At 33.3% G+C, this 24,954-nt stretch overlaps 2 protein-coding genes across 2 annotated transcripts; both read right to left on the reverse strand.

Moving 5' to 3' along the window:
• Positions 1-10,389: 10,389 nt before the first annotated feature.
• LOC125068952 (bromodomain-containing protein DDB_G0280777-like) lies at positions 10,390-12,044 on the reverse strand. Its single transcript, XM_047678358.1, has 2 exons — positions 11,550-12,044; positions 10,390-11,142 (listed from the first exon to the last, which is right to left on the reverse strand). Exons 1-2 carry the CDS (start codon positions 12,042-12,044, stop codon positions 10,390-10,392), a joined length of 1,248 nt encoding a protein of 415 aa, XP_047534314.1.
• A 527-nt stretch (positions 12,045-12,571) lies between these two features.
• LOC125068953 lies at positions 12,572-24,644 on the reverse strand. The gene is made up of 4 exons (XM_047678359.1): positions 24,594-24,644; positions 23,503-23,665; positions 23,042-23,118; positions 12,572-12,724 (listed from the first exon to the last, which is right to left on the reverse strand). The coding sequence occupies exons 1-4, from the start codon at positions 24,603-24,605 to the stop codon at positions 12,572-12,574; spliced, it is 405 nt and encodes a 134-aa protein (XP_047534315.1). The 5' UTR covers positions 24,606-24,644.
• Between the last annotated feature and the right edge of the window lie 310 nt (positions 24,645-24,954).

The raw sequence follows: 24,954 nt of genomic DNA on the forward strand, positions 1-24,954 counted from the left end.
TTGTCTGCACTGCAATGGTATCGCGCGAGCCGGTATTGAAAATAGGCGCGCTACTAAAACAGCGATTTACATACTCGAAGTAGTTCGTAGCGGCTGATACAAAGCTGTCTAAACATTCTGCTATTGGACAATATTACTGAGCTCTTTCTCTGTAAGCTTGAATTAGATATGGAAATATATAAAATCATAAAAAGTTTAAAATATTTAGGTTTGATTGACTGAGTGTAGGAAGTCGTAGGTATTTTGGAAACGTCAGTGAACTTCACTTTGTATTATTTTGTTCTGTCTTATAAGAGTGACTCAATGTAAAGAATGTAAAAACAATGTAAAAAAAGGAATAATAATTCCTAGTTTTAATTTAATAATAATATACACTAGTGTCTAGACTACGGTTAACAATTACGATCACCAGTGCTATTCCACAGTGTTATTCTAGAAGAACCCACTTCGGATCTCACTAGTCAAGTATTATATTTATAGTATATTATTTCTGTCATTTTATGATTGTGTCCTCCACTTTGAATCAATGTAGCCGTGACTTATATGCTCGCTCCTTTCTTGAACTAGATACTGATAGGTAAATAAATTTAAAAGTGTCCGAAAACATTTTTAGATTTAGAATTTTTTTGTCATCATTCCAAAATCAAAATGATTTTATAATGAAAAATATATTCGACAGAATTCTGGACGAGTTTTATATAATTCTAATGGCCCGACACACATGAATCACTTAACAAATAAGTTGGAAGTTACAAGTTCGAATAAGGCACGTCCATTAATATTTTATTCTAATGCCGGGGGGTCATCGCGGATTTATGATGTTCATCTTGTGAATCTTGTCACTTTTAATCAACGTCGCACTCGGACCCAGTTGTTTAAATTTACATATTTAAAAGGAAACAACTAACGGAACGATTTGTTTCTAATATATACGAGCAAGCGCAACTCCGTCCGTTAAAAAAAGGTAACAATCACAGTTCTATTCGTCCCCTGAGAGTCTATATTAGTCTATATAAAAACATTTAGCTTTGTATTCAATGTAATTTATGATATCAATTAACAACATGACGACATAAACTGAAAAGTCGAACTAAATCCTGTAAGTTGTGTGTGTATTGTATTTAAAATAATTTTCGTTTGATTTTATCGAAATTGTAACAAATTTATATTAAATTTAGTAGAGAGGTAGTGTGAGTCCCGGGAAGGACTTAGGCCACTTTTTTTTATTAAATTATACACTTATATACTCGAGGTGGTACAGTGGAGTGACGGTCTATTATATAGCACATAGGTAAAATTTTATAAATAAAGGCAAAACAAATGAGAAAAATTATAAAGTATAAAACGGGAAGATTATTATCCCAGTTAATAAGTTTGTATATATTATTTTTACGGAATGTAAACATTACATAAAATTATTATTTATCATTAAATAATAATTAATACGTACGATTCAAACACTTATTTTGTGTGCATACTGACAGACATACGTAAAGAAAACAACATATAATTCTAATTTTAGCCTCTATAGCGATATTAATTCTTACGACTATTCGTCTTCCGAAGATATTTCATTTTATAGAAAGTTTCCGGAATTATTAACAGATTAAGGACATTTTTCAAGCTCATGCACTCAAATTTTGATTTATAATCTCTCTTCGAGCCGTTTCTCAATTTTGACTACGATCGTCTATTTTATTAAATTCAATATTCAAAGATAGAAATAATACAATATGTAACTAAAAAAAAACCTTTGATAAATAATTTTTTATTTAATGTCATAATGTTAACCATAAAATAACTGGTAAATATCCCACAGCTGGGCACAGATCCTCCCTGTCACGTGTGGCAGAATTTTGACCTTAATTGACACATGCAGAATTACTGACGATGTTGTTCTTCAAGGCACAAGACTAGATTAAGCACAAAAAAGAAAATCAGCGCGTTCGAAATTGAACCCAAAACGTTCTGTTAAAATCCGCTTGATCTCTCCACTGAGCCATAACAGTGCTTTCATAATATCATGCATAAAATGCGTATATTCATGGTCATATATTAAGTATAACTATTTAAAAGAATATATGTAAATATTTTCGGCATGAAAGGAATCGACGAATAAATCTGAGCGAGATTTTTTAACGATTGACTAATTTCTATACATGTATTAAAATAAGACATGTCGTTTTAAGTTTCGATCTGTCGAGACTTGTTAGGTAAAAATACGGAATTACATTTACCAGGATACATTTAAATACAAGCCTTGCGATACACATTACGTTCAGCCTTTAAAAACTGGCTTTATTAGGCCCAAAACCGACCTCGCTCGCCAAAACCTTAATCAAAAGCTAATCGGAATAGGAAAGGAAAGGCCGAGCAGCCGGAGGTCAGCTCAGATCAGCTCATTTGAATATGTGCCAAGCCATAGAACACAACATGCTTGGGAAGTGGCATCTGCATCGGTGAAGTAGTATGTACTATTTGTTTGTTTTTTTTTTTTTAACAATGATCATGGTATTTTTTTATGATGCCCAAAATGTGACGTAAAGACTACATGATGAAGTTGCTCGCTAAGCCAATTAAATGCCAAGTTACGCGAAATAGACAACTTCACAGCTTATCTTATTTTTTAATATCTATTCTATTACAATTTTAATTATTTTAATCATTACTTATTTGCATGTTATTAAAATAAAAAAATCAAAATCAAAATCAAATCAATTTTATTCAAGTAAACTTCACAACGAAGCGTATTAGAATCGTCGATATTAAAATGCTACCACCGTTTCGGAAAGCAGCCTCCAGCGAGAAGAAGCGGCAAGAAACTCGCATAGTTGCTCTTTTCAAATAAAAAGATTTACAAAGCTGGTTTTTACAATAATTAGTGTCCTGTGATGGAACCCCAGCCTAAATCCAGGCGTTTTTTTTTAAGAGTACTTTTTAATGAACAATAAGATACCTTTTTCATTTATTCTATGCTATGCAATCATATATCTATGCTTAACGAAACATTGTTTTTATTTATTGTACTCCATATTTATCTAATTGATTGTTTTTTTAAATAATTATTTCTTTCAATAATTATTAGTTTCGATATTTCTACCTACCGGCCGTCCTATCACGGCCACAATCATATTAATATCAGGATTATTAGTAGTCTTAGTGGTAGGATGGTAGGCTTTGTGCAACCTCGTCTGAGTGGGTCCGATATTCTACCGCCAAAGAGCAATACTCCGTATTGTTGTGTTCCGTTTTGAAGGTTGAGTGAGCCAGTTTAACTACAAGCACAAGGGACATAACATCTTAGTTCCCAAGGTACGAAAGGTGATGTAAGGAATGGTTAATATTTCTTACAGCGCCATTGTCTATGGGCGGTAGTGACCACTTACCATTTCCTAGATCATGTACTTGTATCATAAAATAATAAAAAAATACAATAAAAAGAACATAAACATGTATACTTAATTAACAAAGATTGTCCGATACGATATTCCGCTACTTGAGTACCTTCGCTGCTCCATTTAACTTCCCCCGGCTCTACACTCTGTCACTACATTTCGCATACTTAAAACTTTTTAAAAATATTTTTCTCGATGAACACACAATGTGTTTCAGATGAAAGTATTTAACAAGCTATAAAATGTTATTAACCGTGTAGGAGCTGCATATCTGTCATTAAAACACGCGTAATAACGTAAAGGGCCAAGAGTTACGGCTCCAGAGCGCTGCTTTGACAATTCAACTGTGCGAAACTACAAGTTTCGCGGAGTCGATGTAAATGAATGTATGATTATTATTTATGTTCAAGTTTCAAAGAGAAATAGAAAAGTAAGTTATTATGTACTCGTCCCAAAAGTATTACGACAAATTATACCGTATATAATTGATTATGGCGGTTCGTCTTAATATAATTTACATTCCTAATAGATAGCTAGCTACAGAATTTAATCTTTATCATTCAAAAGTGCTAATAAAGCCCTCCGATTAATATCGTCATCTTCATTAGCCAATCACAATCCACTGCTGGATATAACACTTGATTCATTTCGCTAAACAATTAGTAAACATTAAAAATCAGAATTAAAATATTTAATCGAGCAGGCTCATAAAAGCACCTTCGTTGCACTATTGAATTAAATTTAAAGCTAGCACCGGTTGGGAAAGTAGGTTCTACCGAAAAGAACTGGCAAGAAACTCTGTAGTTACTCTATTCCACCATTTGAATTACAGAGTATGTTAGTAAACAATTCTTTTTTTATATATCCCACCTAGAAGTCAATGCAAGTAAATAGTAAATCCAGTCTTTTTTATCTTTAATATAATCTTGTATTGTGTAATATGACTTAGGTTTATTATTTATTATTATTTATTGGTTATATTATAGGTTTATTGTAGGTTAACCTAGTTAACTATTTTGTGTTTAACGTGAAACAAACCGTTTTGTTTGAGATAGGGAAAACATAAGCGTGCGAAGGAAACCTTGATACCCAACCTACACAAGTGCTTAAAGTTTTTATAGTAAGAATTATCGTAAGGTTATCTAACGTATTAAAGTTTTTTTAAGTAATAATCGCTCAATTTTACGTCGTTTATGTTTTTACACATTTTTTTTAAAGTTATTAAATTTTTATATTTTTTTATAAATAGTTGTCGTCCGCGGTCTAGTTCGCCTTTTAGGGTATGTCTTTAGGTGTTAGGTGTAAAAAAATCGATGTCCTTCCTTGGTGGTAATAAAATTTGGTATTAAGCGAGCCTTAACCAGGCTCTCTTAATACCAAATATCATTAAATACGGTTCATTAATTTAGCTGTGTGAAATAGACAGACAGTGAGACAATCAGACAGAAAGTTACTTTCACATTTATAATAGTACTAGCTGAACCTGCGGATTCACCCGCAAAATTTATAAAACACAAACTTCCGACCTCCGTTTTACCCCCTTAGGGATAGAGTTTCGTAAAGTCCGTTCTTAACAGATGTCTACACCCTATAAGGAACCTATCTGTGTTATTGTTTCTGAGGTTGCGTGATTAATCAGGGAGTGGTACCTCGCTTTCATGTACATATATCGATCATAGATATGTACAGTATTTTTTTTTAATAAACGTAATTAAAAGTACACGAAAAACGGATTTGAGATTTATTATTGATAAGAATAAAACGAATTAAAAAAGTTATCATAAATGACTGCTTGAAGGATATTTAAACTAAATGTGCATTAACTTAATCAGCGGAGTCGACCCGGAAGACCGACAAACTTCAATATATTTGAATAAATATATATCAAAACTTTATACGAAAATAAAATAAAACATACAAACAGTACATTATATTACATTTGTTACGTAATCAGTGTCACGTTTCAATAACGCACAGTCAAAATGTTGCTTACCTACATACAAAGCGAATTAACTATCTGAGTGCAGAGGAACGCCCACGCTTATCTTCCTAGCTTAATGCAGTCCTTGAGAAAAAAAAATTGTGTAACTGAAAAGTTTGTAAATATCTCATGACCGTAAAGTGGCTCCTCCATTAAGGAGAAGGTGTGGAGTTATCATAATGCTTGCTGTGGTGTCAAGTAACCACTACCTGAACCAATACTTGGTGGAGATTCTTGCGAGCCCCTCTGAGTATGTATCACCCACTCATCAGGTATTCTACCGCTAAAGAGCAATATTTGATATTTTTGTGCTCCAGTTTGAATGTTGACTGAGCCTATGTACAGGCACACGGGAAATAGCATCTCAGCTCTCAAAGTTAATGGCGCATTGGTGAGGTAAGGAAAAGTTAATATTTCCTAAGGTGAAGGTGACTTACCGTCAGGTGATGGCCTATTTGCTCGTCCGCCATTCAGCTGGCTTGGCAGGAGTTCAATATTTTTACGATAAAATATAAATGTCGCGATCATAAAACTGTTAAGAAACAAATCAGTAGAAGAAAGCAAGACATATAGTATATGGCATGGTAAAGGATGATAATAATATCATCCTGCCACGGATGCCACGGGTGTTTTTAGAAGATATGCTTAGAAACTAGAAACTTATAGAAGATTATTTAAGTTATTAACAATATTATAGCCAAGTTGAGTCGCATAGAATCGCTCGAATAACTTGGAATTTTTTATGGAAATAAATTTAGAAAATTTCCATAAAATTGGGGACATGTCGGAAGTGCGTGCCGAAATTTAAAAGGTTGCTTTTCCTTATGCTTCGAATAGAACTGGAGCGTTATGGAAACTGAAATTAATATAATAACCACAGCGGATTAAAATATATATCGTGAAAAGAGTTTTAAATTTTACTTAAATGTAATAATTACTAAATGCCAAAAGACAAATTCATAAGTACTTACAGAAAAAAATTATAAGTAGATCGTAAAATAAAACAGTTATATAAAATTTAGAGGTGTGGATATAAAATTTTAATGTTTGTTTTTTTCATACGCTGTAAAAGAATGATTTATATATGAATACTTTAATTAATTGAAAAAGTTTTATTTATATCCACTCTGCCACTAGATGGCACCGCAGTACAGCTTGTAGCTTTGATATACTGGCTGGCTTTGCTAGATTATTATTGATAAGGAAGGAAATAATTATTTTGTTTATATACGGTACTCTGACCTGCGTAATTGTTATAATTCTTACAAGCATATTGTTTCATTCCATGTGGTTCTTACTAACAAAACGCGTACATTTTAGTACGATTTCAACAAGTATAGTATAATGAAGTCACATTTCCAGTTTAGCTAGAACTTTTAATAATTGAAACACACTGGTTTACACTTTTACAATTTTATTTGTCTCGCTTCAATTTCGACGCGTCCGTATAACTTCCAGAACAATCCGCTTCCCACTACTCACATTGTCAATCATACTCATTTATAATTTGTTTATTTGTCTAGTGTTGCTATTTTAAATATATTTATTAGTAATTATTTTAAATTAATAATAAGTGTTATTTTACACAATAAAAATCTATAATTAGATAATTATGACTTATTATTTAGCTTACATTATACACAATTTACCTAATAATCCTTTAAAAATATATATCTATATTATCTATATAAATAGGTAGGCTTACATATAAGTATCTTTGATTATTTAATTGTAATTAACACACTTTGGTTAAAATTTATTTTAAATATTAAATATGGAATAGTGTATTGAGTCTTAATATCCATCAAAGAAGGTTGAATTTCTTTATGTTGGTTAAATTTAAAGCCCAGGGGAATTAGTGGTTAAGAAACGTGAATCTTAAATGAAGATTGCGGGTTGAAGAACCATGGAGTATCCATGTGCTGCATTCGTGTTTACAGACATACATTGGTAACTTTATGTGTAGCTTATACCAATCGTAGTAGGAATAAAGATAAGCAAACGCGATTCACGCGATTTGCTAATAACTCAGCTATATTGTGCGCTATTAAGAGTTTATGATTAATATATCTTTATCTATAAACACACTCTCACATGTAACTACTTATATCCACTTTAATTTTATTTCGAAAATTCTGATAACAGTTTCGACGACGTTCAAAACGCCATTTTTTCGCAAAACCAAACTGAATATCATATATTAAGCGAGCTCTAGACTTTCTAGACTAGACTCTTATGCGCCACCAACCTTGAGAACTAAGATGTTATGTCCCTTGTGCCTGTAGTTACACTGTCTCACTCACCCTTCAAACACAACAATATCAAGTATTTCTGCTTGGCGGCAGAATATCTGATGAGTGGGTAGTACCTACCCAGGCGGGCTTGCACAAAGCCCTACCACCAAGTGTAATATACTATTTTTTATTATACATATACTCGTATTTATACTATATTTTCAGTCATCTTCTGTTAATCGGCAAATTTGGGCAAATGCCACATAAGCTTTACTTTTTAGTTCGGTGAAATGAGCCTTACGTTTACATACATATTTTAAGGAAGAAATAGAAAGTTATAAAATTATATTTGACAAAGTTATAAGCATCAAAATTACCTCAAACATACTCGACCTAAGCTCGCCCTATTGTTGTAAAAGGGTCGCGTGCAATTAGCATTGGCATATTTTGATGTCGTCCCTTGTGCTTCTGAGATCTCTTTAGTTTCACTTTCACTTAATTTTTTAATCAATTTAATATATTATATAATCTATATTAATATTATATATGTGAAAATAACTCTGTCTGTCTGTTGTTCTTTCACACAAAACCAATTAGTTGTATAATACATAACAAAGTTATAAAGTTTTTTTTGAATATATTAATATATAATTGTCTGGAAGAAATGGCTAATAAGCCATAAGGCCGCCTTTTGTTTCACCATTAGGTTATTAGTTTGTATATTTTGTAATCGTTTGTGATTGTACTTGTGGTGTACAAAAAAGTGTTAAATAAATAAATAAATAATTGAACATTCAACCATATTCAAAATGACAGCGGAATTTATATCTAAAAACTAGAACCGAGGAGTACCAGCGGTATGAGCAAATGAATCTCAAAAAAAGATTGCGGGTTCAAAATTTAATACTAATTCAACTGATTTTACATTAAAAAACCTGTCTAACAATCTACCACATCTATTAATTTCCGTACACAATAACCCGCTTTATTTCGAAATATATTTTAAAGAGATAAATATCGGATAGAAGAAAAATAGGAATTAAAAACGTTTGCAAGAGGTTTTGTAAACCTAATGACATTGAAATTGAGATATGATTGTACGAAATGTCTTCGTTTTACACTTAAAACTGTTGACACATTATTTATAAGTTTTTTAAATGTTTTCAAGTGAAATAGTAAACGTAAAGAAAGCATGAAGTGGTCGTTATAAAGTAAGGACGAGTGGGCTCTGTTATCTTGGCCCAAGTTCGGCCTCTGAGAATGCGTGCGGAGTATTTTCATTGAAGCAACTATTTCGCTGATTACGGTCCAAAATTCTGAGACCATTTTGACCAAATATTATATTTAAAGATGTCATAGAAAACCTACATTTACAAAGAATATCAGTTTCCAAATCAGGAAATTTTCCTTTTTCCATTTTCCGAGTACCTCGCATATATTTTGTTAAATTGTATATCGAATATCGTGGTTTGGTCGTATGAAAATGTTTCGTTTGGTCGTTTTGGCTGTTATAAAGCTTATTTTATTAATGAAATAACTAATAATAACCTGATATAAGAAAGAAATTATTCCTCATAGATATTATATCCCTCTTGCCTATAGTTACACTAGCTCAAAATCACTAAGTATTGCTTTTTGGTCATAGAATATATTATGATCATTGATTGGTTTGCTCTCTCATCGTGATTAAGCTACTGAACCGATCGTAAATAAGTTTGACCTATAGGAAGCCTAGGAGCTAAGATTTGACAAAAGCGTACAATGAAAGGAAAATACGCGAAAATAAACAAAAACACAAACGAATCGTAGAGAAAAGCTACTTCATAATAATATACAACATAATGAATACATTAAGCCGAGATGGCCCAGTGGTTAGAACGCGTGCATCTTAACCGATGATTTCGGGTTTAAACCCAGGCAGGCACCACTGAAATTTCATCTGCTTAATTTGTGTTTATAATTCATCTCGTGCTCGGCGGTGAAGGAAAACATCGTGAGGAAACCTGCATGTGTCTAATTTCAACGAAATTCTGCCACATGTGTATTCCGCCAACCCGCATTGGAGCAGCGTGGTGGAATATGCTCCAAACCTTCTCCTCAAAGGGAGAGGAGGCCTTTATCCCAGCAGTGGGACATTTACGGGCTACTAATGCATGCTAATTCTAATGCGAATACATTTGACAAGTGGTTGATCTGCGTTCACTAATTTATTATGTACATACAATAAATAGCTTAATAAGAATACAACAAGCTAAGTGTACTTTAACTTAGCATTTCTCTTGCATATTAAAATAGTTACCAATTACGTCACGGAACTGATTTTTAACTTGTACAAGTATGTTTGAAAAGGATTCGTAAAAGATAAAGACTATGTTTACATTTAAATAATTTTATTAACCTATTCAATATATTTTACAAGAAAAAGTTTAGAAGCAATACATTTATGGCATCACAGGTCATACCACCTAATTTTACTTTCATATAATATACGACGATTAAATTATTCACTTATGACTAATTCGGTTTAGAGGCGAAAACAAACGATGAACCTTTGCTATACGCAGCTTATAAGAATGGAAAGATAGGAATATTAAATAATAAGTACAGAGTAATTATGCTTTTACGGCTTTTTTGGCACCAAAATAATATTTACAAGACCAACAGCAAGCCCTCTATTATTCAAGATTGGGATTTTCAATTTAATCATAAAATTAAAAGAAATATTTTATAGAAATCTTGAATGATTGCTTGAACAATTACGTTAGATTGGGAGATTGTATTAATGCTGGTAATTACCGAAGATTGATTGAGCGAATTTGCCAAAATATTGAACGGGAGGGAACGTCGGGAAGACGGGGAGATTTTTGTAACCTAAATCTTGTGGTTGATGTTGAATTAATTGCTGTTGAAATGGTTGCTTGTAAAACACTTGTCTTTGAGGTACCGATTGCTTTGATAGTACTTGCTCGGATTTTTCCGCGTTAAACAGTTGAGGCTGAATTTGTGGTAGGTGGTACTGTTGCGGTTGGACTTGATATTGCTGTTGTGCTTGGAGATGTAGATCAGGTAAAGGTTGTAACTGTTGTTGTTGATAGACGAAATGCGGTTGCGGCTGTGGTTCCTGGTATTGAATTTGAGGTTGTTGATATTGTAATGGTTGCTGGAGTTGCTGATGTCCCTGATATTGTAATTGGGGTTGCTGGGCTGCTTGATGTGCTTGATATTGGACTTGTTGCTGCTGGATTTGTTGAAGTTTAGGTTGTTGAATTTGTTGTTGTGCTTTATATTGTATTTGTGGCACATATTGAGAAGGATGTTGAAGCTGATAGTTTATTTGTGCTATTGGCTGCGATTGGACTGAATACTGTTGTGGCTGTGATTGAACCAGTTGTTGATGCGTTTCTGGTTGTGATACTGGTTGCGGAGAAGGTGATACGGATCCTTGTGGATGAGGTTGTTCTTGAGAAGGAATAGCTTGATTGAAGGTAAACCTTGCGTAGCTCAGGGCATTTTGTTGTTTATCGTTGTAATTCTGTAACATAAAATCAAACTCACAATAATCAAGATATACTCAAATACAAAGTATTCTTTATTCAAGTCGGCTCGTAAAGTACTTCATGCTACATTATTGAATTAAATGTAAAGCTACTACCGGGTCGAAAAGTAGATTATACCGAGAAGAACCGGTAAGAAACTCAATAGTTACTCTTTTTCAACATTTAAATTACAGAATGTGTCAGTAAAGTACAACTAAATTTTATATAAATGCCTTGAAATCAATAAATAGAACGTCCACGCTTTTTATAACTTTAATTTAAAGTTACAAATAAACATTACCATTACTTAAATAGTTCATCAAGCTGATGAGTAAATTTATTTAAACATACAATGTCAAGGAAACATAGTCAGTAAAATATTACTAATTAAAAAAGAACTCACCTGTTGGATTATTTGTTGCTTTTCAATAATCTGTGCATCCGGTTGACTTTTTAAGTCACCCTGATCTGGTTGTTTTTGGTATTGAATTGGCAGTTCTTGACGAGTATACGCAATACCGGGTTGTTGTAGTTGTTGTTCTTGTGTATATTGCAATTGTTGTTGGTTATAAGCTTGAGGTTGATACTGAATTGGTTGATAAGCGCTTTGAAGATGACCGTTAATAGGTGATTGTTGGTAGCTGGGTTGTAATTGAAGAAAGTTATGTTCGTAAGATGGCTGAACAAATCCTTGGGGCTGTTCGTAATTGGTTATAATTGGCTTTGTAATAGGTTGTGGCTTTGAACTGTATTGCAGCGAATTCGGCGATGGAACCGATAGTCTGTGCTCTGAGTAAGCTAGCTGAGAAGGCACTGGTGCTGAAACTTCATACGTTGTAGGAGGTCCGGGCTGGAAATAAATGAGAACATTAACACCATGGAACGAAATATATTCCATTAAAATTTAAATAAAAAATTTATCAGGGTAGGAGGAGAATTAATAGTTTTCCTAGAGTAATTAAAGCAGCAATGTAGTTTTACTTTATAGTGAAATTATATTTTACAAAGAGAACCACGTCAAAAGTGTCAATTTTATAACGCGAAATTTTACGTTAAAGTGTTTGCAAATTATAATTGACTAGCAGCTTGTCTTGACTTCGTACGGGTAAAATTTACAAAGTCAGTCCATTCGACTCTTAAAGATGAAATTTCAGAAATTCTATTTTAGAGAAAATTCGTCTTTTCGTAGTTTTAGTTGTGTAAGAAATATTATGCATTCCTTACATTGCCAATGCGCCACCAATCTTGGGAACTAAGATGTTATGTCCCTTGTGCTTGTAATTACACTGGTTCACTCACCCTTCAAACCGGAACACAACAATATTGGGTGCTTCTATTTAGTGGTATAATATCTGATGAGTGGGCGGTACTTACCCACACCAAAAAAAAATATTAAAAAAATGGTGCTATGTGTATACAATTTCCTTATAAAAAGCTGTTCTCTAAACTCACCCTGGATTGGTAGATTGAGATAGGAGAATACAGATGACTAGCGATAGCAGCTTGGAATGGAGGGCCCTGTCCGGTCAGCACGTCTGATATCTTAGAGATTTGTGGCACAGGTGTCGCGTAAACTTGCTGTAAATAAAATAAAAAATAATATAATTCATGATCCTTAATAAAAATAGTAAGTACCTTACACTAATATTCTCGACCTCTAAGATTTTGTGTGACATGCGAACAAGGATGTTTAGCGTGACCTTATTAAGACTAAGCGTGCTCCGGTGTCTATTAGAAACTGTGTCCACGGTAGTCGTCCGTCAGGGGTCCACTTTAGATTTATTTCATACATATCATTTAGTTATAGAATTTAGCAAAAAATATGCCTTAAAATATTATTAAGATTTATCAATCTAGAATAAATTTATTTAAATTTAACGCCTTATTAACTAAGGAGTTTATTATATTAGTATATTTGATATCAAGTTTTGCTATTATTTTTATCGAGGAGTACCTACATATTTTCTGTATCGAGTGATACAGATTTCTCATTTCATTGCTGGAATTTATTATGTTATCTATGTTGACAATTTTCATCTTGGGAAATCAAAAAAATGCTTACGCTATTTGACGTTGTTCAGTGGATAATGATTTTTAGTAGATCTCGTCCCTTCCTTGGTTCATAACTGCGGGGTATTTGCACCCAGTTCCGACAGAGATAAAGCGATTAGTGTCGTAATATTATTCCAGGGCCGAGACAGAACCAGGGGAAATTCAGTGAAGTAAGCCGAGAGAGGAATCGCTATAAAAGATTTAGCGTCCTTCCCTTGAATGATTGGAGATTACGTTGATGTATTGAATTGTTGTGTATTATTTTATAGAAGATATTGATAAATGTCGGTTTCGTACGAAGGTTATATCAATGATTAAGAGTAATAATGTAATATTTTTTTCGACATTCACACATGGAATTTATTTTTAAATAGAAATGCACTTGCGATCTCTTGGAATTCCTATAAATTGTGTTAGGAAATTTAATTAGTTGCAATGAATTAAAATTAGACTTAAACCTTTAACTGGTATTGAATGAGCTATAAATTATTTAAAGGTTTCGTAGTCACGTACGAATTTATTCGATATTCAAATTATACTAGAGCTTTTTTAAAAAAGGGATTGGCTTGTCGTGGTGATAATAAACAAGAGCGTGAAATTCACGCTTGTCACGTCAATAGTCTAAATTAGAAATAAGTGAAATTACGCAACACTGCTACTGATATTGTATACTAAAAATGAAGCATCTTATAGTATAATTTCTGTTACTATACTAATAATACTATACTATATAATACTACTATTACTAATGGCAACTCACACACACTGACACATGAAGTTAAATAAGAATCTCGCATTACGATTGTAGCGCAAGACACGTAACCGAACCGAAGAAACACATTTAACCCAAAGAAACTTATCAAGAAAATGAATTATAACAATCTCCCCCCCCCCCCAGCTTTGATAAGAAGCCGAAAACCCGCGAATCCTCATAAATATATTCAAAAAAATGGTTTATTCGTTTCAAAGCGCGCTAACTCCGTCCCGAATACGAAATAACTGAACGGAAAGAATGAGAACGTTTCTTTGGAACAATATATCATTGTCACATATGCCAACGGATCTCTTAATTTCCCTTTGATTATAATTAAATACAGCGTCGGATTGAGGGACTGGTCGCTCGACTGGTTGGTCAACTAGTTGGCTGATCATGTATGTAATATGTAACATGGATTAAATGAGCCTGCTTTTTGATTGGACGTACGTGCGATATGTTCTCATCTTCAAATTCAAATAATTCATATAAGTATTGGATTGATTTATAGATAGTCCAATTAAATACTGCCGCTGAATTTTCATGTGATTAATTGGTGTTTATAATAATTAATCTCGGGTGATGGTTCGCATGTATTAAATACTTATTTTGCCGTATGTATCTAATCCGCGTTGAAGCAGCGTGACTAATATTTTTTTATGTAATAGTAGGCATAGGCGGACGGACAAACAGGTCACCTGATGGTAATCGGTTACCACCGCCCATATACATTGGCGCCGTAAAATATAATAACCATTCCTCACGTCACACCAATGCGCCTCCAGACGGGCTTACATAGAACTACCACCACGAAAAGTTTCCAGCCCTTACAATTATTAATCGTGTTAGTAAGAATGGAAATGTTTCCAGAATCGTTTTACGCACTCATTATTTTTACATTGAACAAAGTGTGATGAATTATCGTTTTAAAACGAATGCCATTATGACAAAGTTGACTTTCGACCAGAACTTCCAACTAGTCGACGGACTGGTCGTCAAAATCGCCGCAGCATAATTACCGCTGAGATGACGTATTCTTTCACGTCCTCGTTTAATTTTCATTTGTGATTCCCAAATTGCTTCTCGATGAATTATGGCGTGACCGGAATGTGAAGTTTTTTAAGAATTTCAATGCCAAAATTATAATGATACTGAAATACAATGAAATGATAACACTTCATATTATCTAAAATGAATATTAGTTTGACACGTGATTTTTGATACTTGAAATCATATCGTTGACGCATTTTTAGTAATCTGTTCCTTAGTGCCACGTCGGTCTTGTGGCTGTCACAGATCCCGAGGTTCTGGGTTCGCACCAGATCGGGGCGTTAAAAAGTTATTGGGTTTTTGTGTGTGAACTTTTTCCAGACGTGTCGGATTATGAGAGTGAGGGAATAGAGTAGACTTGCATAGACTTATAATATGTCCTGCGCAGTTGGCCTTTGACTTTGGACGCCGTCCCCATAATCGGCCAGGACAACGTTATCGATCTCTGTACAAATCTAATTAAATTTATTTTAATGCTGTTTGTTTGTCAATTTCAACTACAGCATGAACTTTTGAGACAAAATACATTAATTAATTTAAAAAAAAAAAAATATATTTTTCTATACTTTTTATTTTAAAGCAATCTGTTATTTAAATTTGCGCTTCTCTGGTCTAATTGTTCTTCGTTAATTATGTTTTTGCTTAGATCTGGTAATGGTTCTTTATGTTTCGCAGTTGTCTTTGTTTGAATAAAGTAATTAGGTATTGTTGTTCTTTGTATTTATGGTCATTATAGAAAACTAGCACGCCTAGTCGAAGTTTTGAATAATGTATTTTTAATTGAAAAATATAACGTTATGAAAAAGCCACTGTATTTGTACTAGACGGATTTTACGCTGATCGAAAAATGTTTTTTTTTTTTATTATTTTTGGAGCGCAGTGGCTGCAAAATATTCAAATTTGGAACGCTAAGGTAGTCTGTAAAGAGTTTTGGTCAGCATAAAATTTAAGAAAAATTTAAAAATGTTATTTTTAAACGAATCAACAACGTTGAAAGACGCCAATATTAGTTTCATTGTTTGATTAATTTATTTTGAAATTGATGGACTCGTTTTACGTGGTTTTCAATATTTAATAAAAAATGATGTTTCTGTATTTTTTGTACTGTACCGTTCCGAAGTAGGTATAAACATTAAAGTACTTACCAAGACTAGCGTTACATTTTTGAATGACATTTGAGCGAAGTCTTGTATACATAGATTATATTCAGAGCAGCCGAATGCATTAAGGGCGTGTACACACACGTTCCTTATACGATAGGAGGAATTGCGTAACAAGTTAAATAATATATGCAATTACATGAAACTGGAACACGTTTCGGTTTAAGGAAGTCGTATTGAAAGTGCCCACGACGCCCTTACATCGCCTTAATTATAATAAATCGAGTATGCATACGAATGTACTTTAAACGATAGAAACGATTTGATTTTATACTAGCCGTATCCTGCGGTTTTTGTATTATGCCCATGAATTACTTTTTAAAATATAGGTAGCAAATGGGCCACTTCATGGTTAGTGGTAACCATCGCCTTTAGACACAAGCGCTTCAAGAAATATTAACCATTTCCTACATCGCTAATGCGCCACCAACCTTGGGAACTAAGATGTTATGTCCCTTTGTAGTTACACTGGCTCACTCATATTTTAAACCGGAAAACAATAATACTGAGTACTGCTGTTAGAATATATGATAATTAGGTGGTACCTACCCAGACGGCAGGTACGGACGGAAGCCCTACCATCAAGCTAGACCTAAATACATTTGTGGAAGCAAAACATATAAACTTATTTAACTGTAACAGCGGTAAATATATGTACGTATAAGTTGTTATAACTTAGGACAAACTCAACCGATTTTGATGAAATAAAGACGAAACGGTAAGTACTTCGATAATTCATATCTTTATGTTTAGCGTTTTGAACAATTCGTTTTCAACACGTGAAAATGTTTCAAATAAATCAGATGACTAGTGTAGGAACTGTCAAAGGTGGTTATATTTACAATTGAATAATTATTCTTTTGCAATTGAATGAGGAACGATTCGAACTATCCATTTAGGGTTATCCGCCGTGAACGGATAGTTCGATTAAACAGGGGAAATCCTTATAACAAATAGACATTTTATCGCAATCAAATCGAAACGTAAACGTCGCCGTTTATCCGTTTCCTATTCTAATACAACCGTTTAGTTGCAGTAACCATAATAAAATAGTAGAATAAATAATTGTACTTCGCTATACTTTACTGTATATTCCCACTGCTGGGCAAGCTCACCATAAACAGGCCATAACCTACTCTCCCTTTGAGAACATTTGGAATTTATTCCCGCTCCAGTTTTAGAACTGGTTATGAGAGTGAGTTTTTTAAAAGAAATAAAACTATTACATAAATGTGAGGGTTCCGTTATGTATATAAAACAGTATGTATATTATATAATCTTGATGTATTGTTATGTGAAAGTTTCAACAAATCTAATTATAAGTTAGTGCTTGGAACATTCACTTTCAAAACCAGCGTCCCATTGTCTATCCAGACGCGAAACTAACTGCAGGCGATATGCGATAAGACCGTATTTTTAATAATATATATTATACGTAATGTGTAGGCGGATGGAAAAATGGGTCACCTGGTGGTGTGTGGTCACCACCGCCGATAGACATTGACTTTGTAAGAAATAAAAGATAAGAAACTTGATACAGCCTACAGTGCCTTTACTTGGTTGTGGCGCTTTGTCCAAGTCAGTCTGGGTAGACGCTATCAACTCAACACTTGCACTGTCAATATAGGTAGGTACTAGTAACCACTCACCATCAGGTGGCCCATTTGCACTTTTACCTAATTATATTACAAATATATAAGTTTACCACCTCCATCACGAGATATCTGAAACTATGTGCTTAATCGATGGTCATTAAGGAAAGGTTTTTTAAAGTTACTTCAAGAGTTTAGATAGATAGTATTTATATATATCCAGAGCTGACGCCAAATTAAAATAATTTGAACCAATGTACGTGTCATATAAAACATATATATACGTAAACCTTTAACCTAACCAGCAGTACGGACACGTTATAGTTAAGAAAGATTACGATTCGAAACTAAGACAAAAACCGCGGAGTTTTCTTATGTTTCTGACAGCACTTAGAGATGAAGCATCAATAGCGCAACGGATTATTGTCGGCTTTACTACTATCGTCCCACTCCTAATTAAAGCGTTTAAACGACGTAATTAAAAAGAGAAAAAGTGACAATATTTTTGACGTGCGCCATGCATCGGCATAAAAAACAGTTAACAATACCCTCAGTTATTTAGACCCCAGACGACATGTAAAGAGATGATTTTTAGTTTCATTTTATTATTTATTTTAATAACAGATTCCGCCTGCGAATTCGCGTGTGAATGCGAAGATCCCTTGACAACTAGTCAGCAAAATATCATGGTGATTGTTTGAGTGATTAAAATCGTAACAGAAAAAGAAACAAAGTTACCTTTGTATTTTATGTAAAATATGTATTATTAATAATATGTAGATATATTGTCACCAACCCACATTGGAGCAGCGTGGTGGTATATGCTCCAAATCTTCTCCTCAAAGGGAGATGAGGCCTTAGCCCAGCAGTGGGAAATTTACAGGCTGCTAATGTAATAATGATATATTGTAAGTATAAAATATATAAATCAAAAAACAATCCTGGCGAGTTCAATCGATCAAAAGCATTACATAATTTCGATATAATGTGAAGCTTAAATAAGCACATGTTACATAGACAAGTCGTTAGCCAGACACGAGCATGAACCGGAGAGATTATCTGTAACTTGTTCCTGCTTACATAACAGCCGTAACATGTTAAATGTCGTTCGTCAATGATATCGATAGTGGCGGATACGTTTATATCTTGATTGCGTGTTTAAGGAAAGCCCTGTGATGAAGTAATTGAATTTTTTGTTAAGTTCATGTATTCAGTATTGGGTTGGCTACGAGATATTGGTATGTTTACCTAACACGCTAATTTTAGCACGGTTACTTTAGGGGGTTTTATATATTGTACTCAAAGGTTTAAATCATACAATAAAGACTAGAGTTTCTTGTCTACTTTTCGATTATGGTTTTTTTATGGCATAGTTTGGCGGAAGAGCATATGGGCCAACTGATGGTAAGTGGTCACCACCGCCCATAGCAATAGCGCTGCCAAAAATATTAACCATTCATTCATCGCTAATGCGCCACCAACCTTGGGAACTAAAATGTTATCTCCCTTGTGCCTGTAGTTACACTGGGTCACTCACCCTTCAAACCGACACAAAACAATACTGAGTACTGTTGTGTGGCGGTAGAATAACTGATGAGTGGGTGGCACCTACCCAGACGGGCTTGCACAAATCAGCAGCCGCAGCCGATCTTTGTTGAATTTTATAAATATACATTTTGGTCACACTGATAAAATATCTGGCTTAGCAAAGTCATAAGAAACCCTTTGAGGAACATTAGATTCTGTTAAAGATTGGTTTCGCAATTCTAATACCGAGAGAATTCAATAGGTTCCAGTTTATGAGATAAATCTCAAAACACGAGATGGCGCGGGAAATTGAATACAATTCGTTGAATATTTCGTGTTATAGAGGTTTATGGAACGTATGAGGCCCCCCGCGCATTGTATCCTAAATTTATTATATATTATAAACTTGACTATTCTTGACTATATTACTAAATATTGAAGCCCTTTTTAGGGTTTCGTGCCCCAAGGGTAAAACGGGACCCTATTACTGAGACTCTGCTGTCCTTCTGTCATCAGGCTGTATCTCATAAGCCCTGATAGTGAGTATTTAATTGGTTCCCATTCCCATCAACAGACATGATTTTTTTGCCTTTTTTATAGATTTGTACAATGGTACGGAACACATCATGCACGAGTCCGACTCACACTTGTTTATTTCTACAAAGTTATCGATATAATATGTAACTATACAGTGAGAGAGGACCCTTAAGTGACTAGGTTCATAAAACGGGTGTAATAATAATTCGATCATGTTAAAGAGCCCGCACTGGTCGAGGGCCAGACGAAATTGAAACTATCGTTATTCATAAAAAACCTTTTTATACTGTGATCGTGATTGCGGAATTTTTTCTTTTATAATGATTAAATGATTTGAACTTTAAGCTTTTGTATTTTATTCTCAGCCTTAATATGTTCTATGTAGTGAAAAAAGACAAACTTTATGTTTATGAGATTTCGCTTCCCATTCGGTAACAGCAATAGGGAATAGCAATTCGGCCACGCTTGTTGTCAAGGGAGGCTAGCAGGTATTTATAGTGTTCCAAAGATGTACTGTTTATTATATATTTTTAATAATTCTATTGCTGAAACCGTATTGTTTTACGGTTTGAAGGGTGAGTGAGTGTATCACCTCAGGCGCATGGGACGTACAATCTTAGCTCCCAATGGAATGGTTAATATTTATTACAACACTTATATTTGTGAGTGGTAGTGACAACTTACCATCAGGTGCCGCCTACCTATATATGTATAAATTGAAATGCACTTTCTAATCCATTATATATATGATAAAAATGGAAAGAGTTCAGAACAAACAGCTTTTCGGCATTCCAAAATTTAGACTACACATAATTTCTTGACCAAAAAAAAATAAATTATTGGTCTGATCGAGATATAAATCTAGAACCATGGCACATGCAGCTTACTTAACCATCCATTAGACTAAACTATACTTATTACCTTGAACAAGTATAGTTGAAGTTGGTGGGTTGGTGCGGCACTACCTTCGATGCAAGTTCCTCGCGAAGTTTTTCTTTACAGAGCACGGGATGAATTATAAACATAAATTAAGCGAGTGTAAAGACAGCTGTGCTTCTTGTTTATATGGCATTTGTTGACGTTTCGAATTGACTAAGTAATAAGTAGTGTCGCTTAGATTTTTTCCAAGTGTTTTATAATAGCGATCGTTATACCGCGTGTCGTCAAATATCAATTTTAAAGCGAGCATTAAACCAAACATCAGTCAAGTCTCTCAGAACTTCTTCAATATATCCAACTTTACTCATAAAACTCTCGAGACGATTTGCAGAGCATAACCCAAAATGACAGTACTTACACAAGAATGCTAAGATACGACGCCGCGTCAAGAATATACGAATTTAAACAACCTTATTTCAGCATATATCTTGTTATATAAAAGGTATTTATTTCGTACGTTGTTGTCCTTAAAAATTCATTTAAAGTTACGTTTTTACTGAACGACTTCGAGAAAAGAGGAAGTTTGTCAATTCGGTGGTACTTTTTTTATGTTTATCTCGGAACTCCGTAATTTATGAACTGATTCGGAAAAATATTTGTTTGTTTGTATACTTTCCGTTTGCTTACATTTAAGTTATAAGAAACAACAGCACTCCTCAAGATGCATTATTTTAAGGTATTTTTTTAGGGAGTCAAATTTTATTTCCATTTTACTTTTGGTATTCGTTGAAGTCGGTTTTTTTGTTAATTTTTTATTTGAAATATTTACTGTTTTATCTAAAAATGTTGTTTAATCAAATTGTTGGATTGCAAATATTAAATCATTGATACAAAAAAAAACAATAATGATTACAAGATCCTTAATTTCTTAGTAAGTCTGTAAGCTCAAATAAACTCTAATTATTTTTTATATACCCTCTCATGAGTAGTTCTTAATCATCACGTTAGAGTATTAAATTAAATTTTAAGCTACCGCCGGTTTCACAACACCACATCAAGAATTCAGTAGTAGATCTTTTCCACAATATACAGGGATAGTTAATTAAACACTAGTAACTAGAGTAACTATAAATTGGAATGATTTTATTACTACTTATTGAAAATATATACGTAGAGCATTTTTAATATAATTATGTTAACCTTTAATCATAAAGTGAATTAAATTATAAATGCGACAAAGGTGTTCACACGTAAATTGAAATGTAAATGTATATTTCATACAGTTATTCAATTTTAATATTAACTTTATTAAATTTATAATACGCTCCATAACATTAACTTAAGCGACACCTCGTTTGTGTAAGTAGAGAACATTACGGTGTAACGTAACGTGCATACATACATTCAAATGGAGGGTAACACCATTATCATGTTAAGAATATTTACTTGGAGACTTTATACGTGCTTCATTAGTTTAACTTCATTTAAATAACGATTACATAAGACAAGTTATGGTATTTAAATAGGAAATAATTGATGTTCCATTTTTAAATTTAAACGGTAAAGTTGGGCCTCAAGATCTCAACGATATAGAAATACTTTAATGTTTCAAGTCGCAAGATCGATTCTGTTCTATTTATATGTACTATGTAAAGATAAACTTTACGCTTAGCTGGAGGTTAACAAAATAGTAATAATAGTGCTTTTTTTTTCAAAATAGATACTTTTTTGATGTAAAGAGAGATAATATTTAAAAATGTAAATTTTAGTGATATTAATTTAAAAAAAAACAAATCGATATTTGAATATTTTAAATAAGCTTAGTGTTTTAGTGCTATGCCTTATATATCAATTATATCAATTATATCGCCTTATCCTATCAAAAGTAGTTGAGCTTAGAGATAAACAAACGTACAACAAAATGTGTACTGATTTAAAAAAAAGTTGAAAAAATATATAATATATAGGCAGACTTTAAAGTGGGTCACTTTGAAAATTAAGTGTATAGATATTGGCGCTATAAGAAATATTCGGCAATTCTTCCATTGTCAATAACGTAACGCAGCAATTATTTTATCATTGATTTAAAATCAAATATTACTCACGTAGGATCCAAGTACTTAACAATAATTTAGCAAAAATTTATTAAACGTAAAGCTACTCTCGGTTTACTTCTACCCGCGATCACACGCACGTCTAAGGGGTTGGTGGGGTAGCTATCATAGCGGTAGCCTAAACTACCTACTACAACTAAATCCGTCGAGCCGTTTTCACAAGTTTGTGTAACAAACAGCCGAACATAAATAATTTTCTCATTTATAGTATTAGTACGAAAAAAACTGACCTGTGTCGGAGATTTGTCCTGTAAACTTTCCTTCGTGTCTGCGTATTCCACGCTGCCGGTTGCAACTGAAGAAGGCACTGAAGCAAATTAAGAAATTGTTGTAACAAACAGTGTTAGATGCGATGCAACATCTGGATTATGTATATATAAAACAAGGTGACTTTTAAGTATGAATATAAACGAACGTTTATCCAAGTATTGGAATTTCTGGGAAACCGTTTTATTAAATATGGATGAGTACGATAAGCCAAAAGTTTTCATCGACTTTTTATCCAGTTATCAATTCGGTTGTATTTTTTCGTTTATTACCGCGGAACTTCGTATCATAGACAAATGTTTTTTGTTTGGGAGGATTTACTTCCCATTTTATACTACCTATTTAAATTATAAACGGAATAAGTTAAAGTAGTTTGTTTTTTTATAATGTTATTCAATAAAATATGAGTACTTAAAAATCTTACCTGATGGTAACAGAGGTGCTCTTTTCTCTATGCCGCTGTTCCCTTCTTCCAGCTCTCTCTTCTCTGTCTTGTCTCCTCTATCGATATCTTGAATCTTCTGTTTTGTTTTAGATGTCACTGATTTTGCCGCCTGGGTCACAGCCACGAGGAGGAGGAGTGTTACCTGATGATGACCATTTAGATAAGGTTATTAAAAAAAACAACAAAACAGATCTTATTCTTAAACAGCTTTATTGAAAATTCTACACGGATCAACTGAACTATGGGAATTAGTATATTCTTAAGTTAATTGGATAAAACTCCAAACTTAAGAATATAATTAATCAGCAAAATTTAAACTATTTAATTCAGGATTAAACGGACCTAATAATTTGATGGAGAAGTCATATGCCCAGCAGTGGATCAACATTTTAAACAAGTTCAAATTTACTTTGATAACTATCAGTCAAACCTGTATCGATTATTGCAAGAATAAATATAATCATTGTGATTCTTAATCTGTGTCAATTGCGTTCTTAAGACTTTGAGGCTAAAAGCTAAGTAAAAAGAGTTATGACATCTTTTGGCGTTTACTTCTCGAAAGTATTAAACTATTGAGTTGAAACTTATCGGAGTTGATAGCACACGTAAAACTTTCTGGCTTAATAACCAATATACAAGAAGTTCAAGGTAAGTCGTCTTGATTTATTGTTTAAAAATTAATAAAGGAGTTTTAAAGCACGTCGAAGATAAAAAATATAAATGTAATTTATGATTTTGAAAAGATGAACTTCTTGTTTAGACCTGAGAACCCTACTACTAAGTATTGGTGATTGGATTTTTATAAAGATAAAATCATGAATTTTTGAAGCGATTCATTTGTATGCTGAGAATATTCTGTCTCGATCGTAGGAAATCAGACGGAAGGATGAAATCTAATTAGGTCTTTCCTGGGACTTTAGAGGGTTTTATTTCACTACCTAATTTTTAAAATAAAGCTTTAAATTATCGTTATTATAAAATACAAATCTTAAACGAAAAATTTTGTCTGTTAGATCTTTGATAAATTGTCACACAATAATAATAAAATCACTAAATAATCACAGACTAACCGTTAACTTCATGTTTAATGATCACTGTCACTGCAATTAAAATATTCGCGCACGCGCAGCTTTCGCTAGGCTGCGTATGCGCACGCCGGCGACGTACCACCACTTATATGGTCTTTGAGCACGACTGTTACCGGCTTTTAGCGCCATGTTGGATTTTGGTTAATGTGTCTATGTAATAAGGATAACGTAACGACTTAATGTATTTTATTTTTATTATACTCGATTTTTAATCGTTTGATTGAATATATTGTAATAATAAATAATTGATGACATTTCTACTTGAATAAAACTGTTTTATGTACTTTTTTTATATAATTATGATAGGCGGACGGGTAAATGAGCCACATGGTGACCGGTTAAC

This window comes from Vanessa atalanta, chromosome 14 (assembly GCF_905147765.1).
Source record: "Vanessa atalanta chromosome 14, ilVanAtal1.2, whole genome shotgun sequence".
Lineage (NCBI taxonomy): Eukaryota > Metazoa > Arthropoda > Insecta > Lepidoptera > Nymphalidae > Vanessa > Vanessa atalanta.

What these genes read in the sequence shown, in the direction of transcription:
- LOC125068953 (XM_047678359.1), bottom strand. An exon ending in AGCACCTCTGTTACCATCAG is followed by an intron (nt 23,119 to 23,502) that starts GTAAGATTTTTA and finishes AATTTGCTTCAG; the next exon opens with TGCCTTCTTCAGTTGCAACC. An exon ending in AGGACAAATCTCCGACACAG is followed by an intron (nt 12,725 to 23,041) that starts GTCAGTTTTTTT and finishes TTTTATTTACAG; the next exon opens with CAAGTTTACGCGACACCTGT.
- LOC125068952 (XM_047678358.1), bottom strand. Translation starts at nt 12,044, where the DNA reads ATGGAATATATTTCGTTCCATGGTGTTAATGTTCTCATTTATTTCCAG. An exon ending in AGCAACAAATAATCCAACAG is followed by an intron (nt 11,143 to 11,549) that starts GTGAGTTCTTTT and finishes TTTATGTTACAG; the next exon opens with AATTACAACGATAAACAACA.